Raw genomic sequence first — 2,249 nt, 5'->3', positions numbered from 1 at the left:
CCCCCCCCCCCCCCCCCCCCCCCCCCCCCCCGCCCCCAGCCCCGTCCTAGAGGGTGTTCCTGCACCAGAGGACACAGGATGCTGGCGTTCCGAGGACAGGTAGCACTGAGGAAGGAGACGCCGGGATCCCGAGGCAGTGGAAGCCGTGTTAATTGTGGCTAATTTTCCCTTGGCTGTTGTGGGCCGAAGGATTGTGTGTCCTAGAGCAAGGGGCTGGGCCAGGCCCAGGCTTTCCTCCTCTGCCCGAGCAGGACAGGTCAGGCTGGTTAGTCTAGTGCCTGCTGGGGAGGGAGGGAGGCCAAGCAGGGCCCCAGGTCTGTAACATCCGTGTCTTCCCTGGATCTGCGGTGGGGGGGTCACGGATAAGGGAAGCCCCCGGCCCCGACAGAGACCTATGGGGAGAAAGCCAGGGATCTAGCCCTGCTGAAAGCAGGTCCGGGCTGTCCTCTGGATTTGTGCTCAGGACTATGCGTGCACGCTTGTGCGTCTGAGAATGCATACGCTGGGTGTGTCTCTGTCGCTAGCTTTGTTTGGGTCTCCCGTGCTGCTTATGTATGAATGGGACTCAATTTGGAGGCGAAGGGTGAGACCAGGGGAGAAAGGGGAGGGCCCCTGAGTTCTGAAAGGGAACAGGGATATGGAAATAGATTTGAGGGAAGGTTCCAGGCTACTTGGGAAGAGGAGGAATGTTTAGGTAATTGTGGAGACGGCTCCCGTAGGGTTAGGGTGTGATGGACGAGCCAGACGCTGTGGTCCTGTGGGCAAGATGTGAAAATGACTGGCATGGCCTTCTTTTCCTCCAGGGCTGTGTTGGGGTGACAAGAGGCCTGGCGATCATCTGAGGAAGTATAAATAGAGGCCTCCCTCGTGGCAGAAAGGATGTGAGGGCCCCGGGTGTTAGTGTGAGATCCCAGGTGTCCACCTTTGGCTCTCCCTTCTCAGCATCTGGCTTAGGGAGCTGCCAGTTTGTCTCCCCACTCCAAGTGCTGGGGTCAGGCCAGGCCAGCAGCTGGGCACGGCTTCCCCAGTTCCCGGGCAGGATGCCAGCTGGCTAAGTGAGGGGGAAGGCAGGAGGAGCCCTGGCGGCGACTGAAAGGACCTGCCACAGTCAGAGCCCATGGCCTAGAGCCTGCTCCCTTGTTAGTAGGAGGGGAGAGGAGGGAGTGGTTTGGCTGCTCTTCCCTTCTGACCCCTGACCTCCCATTCAGAACCCAAGCGTCCCAGAGTACTCGAAACACTCTCTGTTTGCACCCAGCGAAGGGAGGCGAGGTTTGGAGGAGTTAATGCCCGAGTTCCTAGAGAGTGGGAAGGGAAGAGGTGAGGAGGGGTGAGGTCTAGGGGCCACAGAGACGGGGAACCTAGAGGCTTAGGTTCTCTGGTGCTCTCTGCTCCAAAGATAAGGATGACATCCGGCTGCTACCTTCAGCATTGGGTGTGAAGAAGAGAAAACGAGGACCCAAGAAGCAGAAGGAGAACAAGCCAGGAAAACCCCGAAAACGCAAGAAGCTTGTAAGTGTTAAGGACTCCTGTCTCCACGGCAAGGCTCAGCAGACCTCTTCCCAGGCACCTGCGTTTTCTCTGGTCCCGATTATCAAGGGTGGAGGGTGGGGAGCATCCAGCAGTCAGGGAGGTCTGACGCCCCCACCCCCCTCTGGCTGGCCTGTAGCTCCTGGATCTAGGACCCCAACCTCAGTCACCACAACCGAGTAAAGAGCCCCCACTGTCCACGTGACTCGCCTTAGCAGCAGTAAGCCCTATTGAGAGAGCAGGCTCTGGGCGCAGACTGCATGCGGTCAGAGCCTAGCAGCCCCGTGTCTCCTTGGCGGTTCGTTTAGTTCTGCGTGCCTCAGTTTCCTTATCTGCAAAAAAAAAAAAAAAGGCAGATAAAAATAGATGAGTTACTATCTCCAGAGAATTGTTGTGAAGATTAAAAGGGGTAATACATGTTATGGGCTAAGAACAGTTCCTGGCACATGGTAGGACTGAAGAAATGTTATTTTTATTTCTCTCCCTTAGGACAGTGAGGAGGAATTTGGCTCCGAGCGAGATGAGTACCGGGAGAAGTCAGAGAGCGGAGGCAGCGAATATGGAACTGGACCAGGTCGGAAACGGAGGCGGAAGCACAGAGAAAAAAAGGAGAAGAAGACAAAGCGGCGGAAAAAGGGGGAGGGAGACGGGGGGCAAAAGGTGAGTAGAATTAGGGAATGGGGGGGACACATCAGTGTTGAAGACGGGCCTGGGGAGGGAGG

General features: G+C 57.0%; 1 protein-coding gene across 1 annotated transcript; it reads left to right on the top strand.

The window, feature by feature from the left end:
- Positions 1 to 137: 137 nt before the first annotated feature.
- Positions 138 to 2,187, top strand: LOC145718897 (ATP-dependent chromatin remodeler CHD3-like; the record flags this gene model as incomplete). Its single annotated transcript, XM_081810403.1, has 3 exons — positions 138 to 583; positions 1,397 to 1,509; positions 2,017 to 2,187. Coding segments are annotated over exons 1-3 (309 nt in total), but the record flags the coding sequence as incomplete, so codon positions are not given.
- Positions 2,188 to 2,249: the final 62 nt, after the last annotated feature.

This window comes from Leptonychotes weddellii, unplaced genomic scaffold (genome assembly GCF_054177405.1).
Source record: "Leptonychotes weddellii isolate Sample4059 unplaced genomic scaffold, ASM5417740v2 HiC_scaffold_24761, whole genome shotgun sequence".
Lineage (NCBI taxonomy): Eukaryota > Metazoa > Chordata > Mammalia > Carnivora > Phocidae > Leptonychotes > Leptonychotes weddellii.
This window is presented reverse-complemented; position numbering and strand designations above follow the sequence as displayed.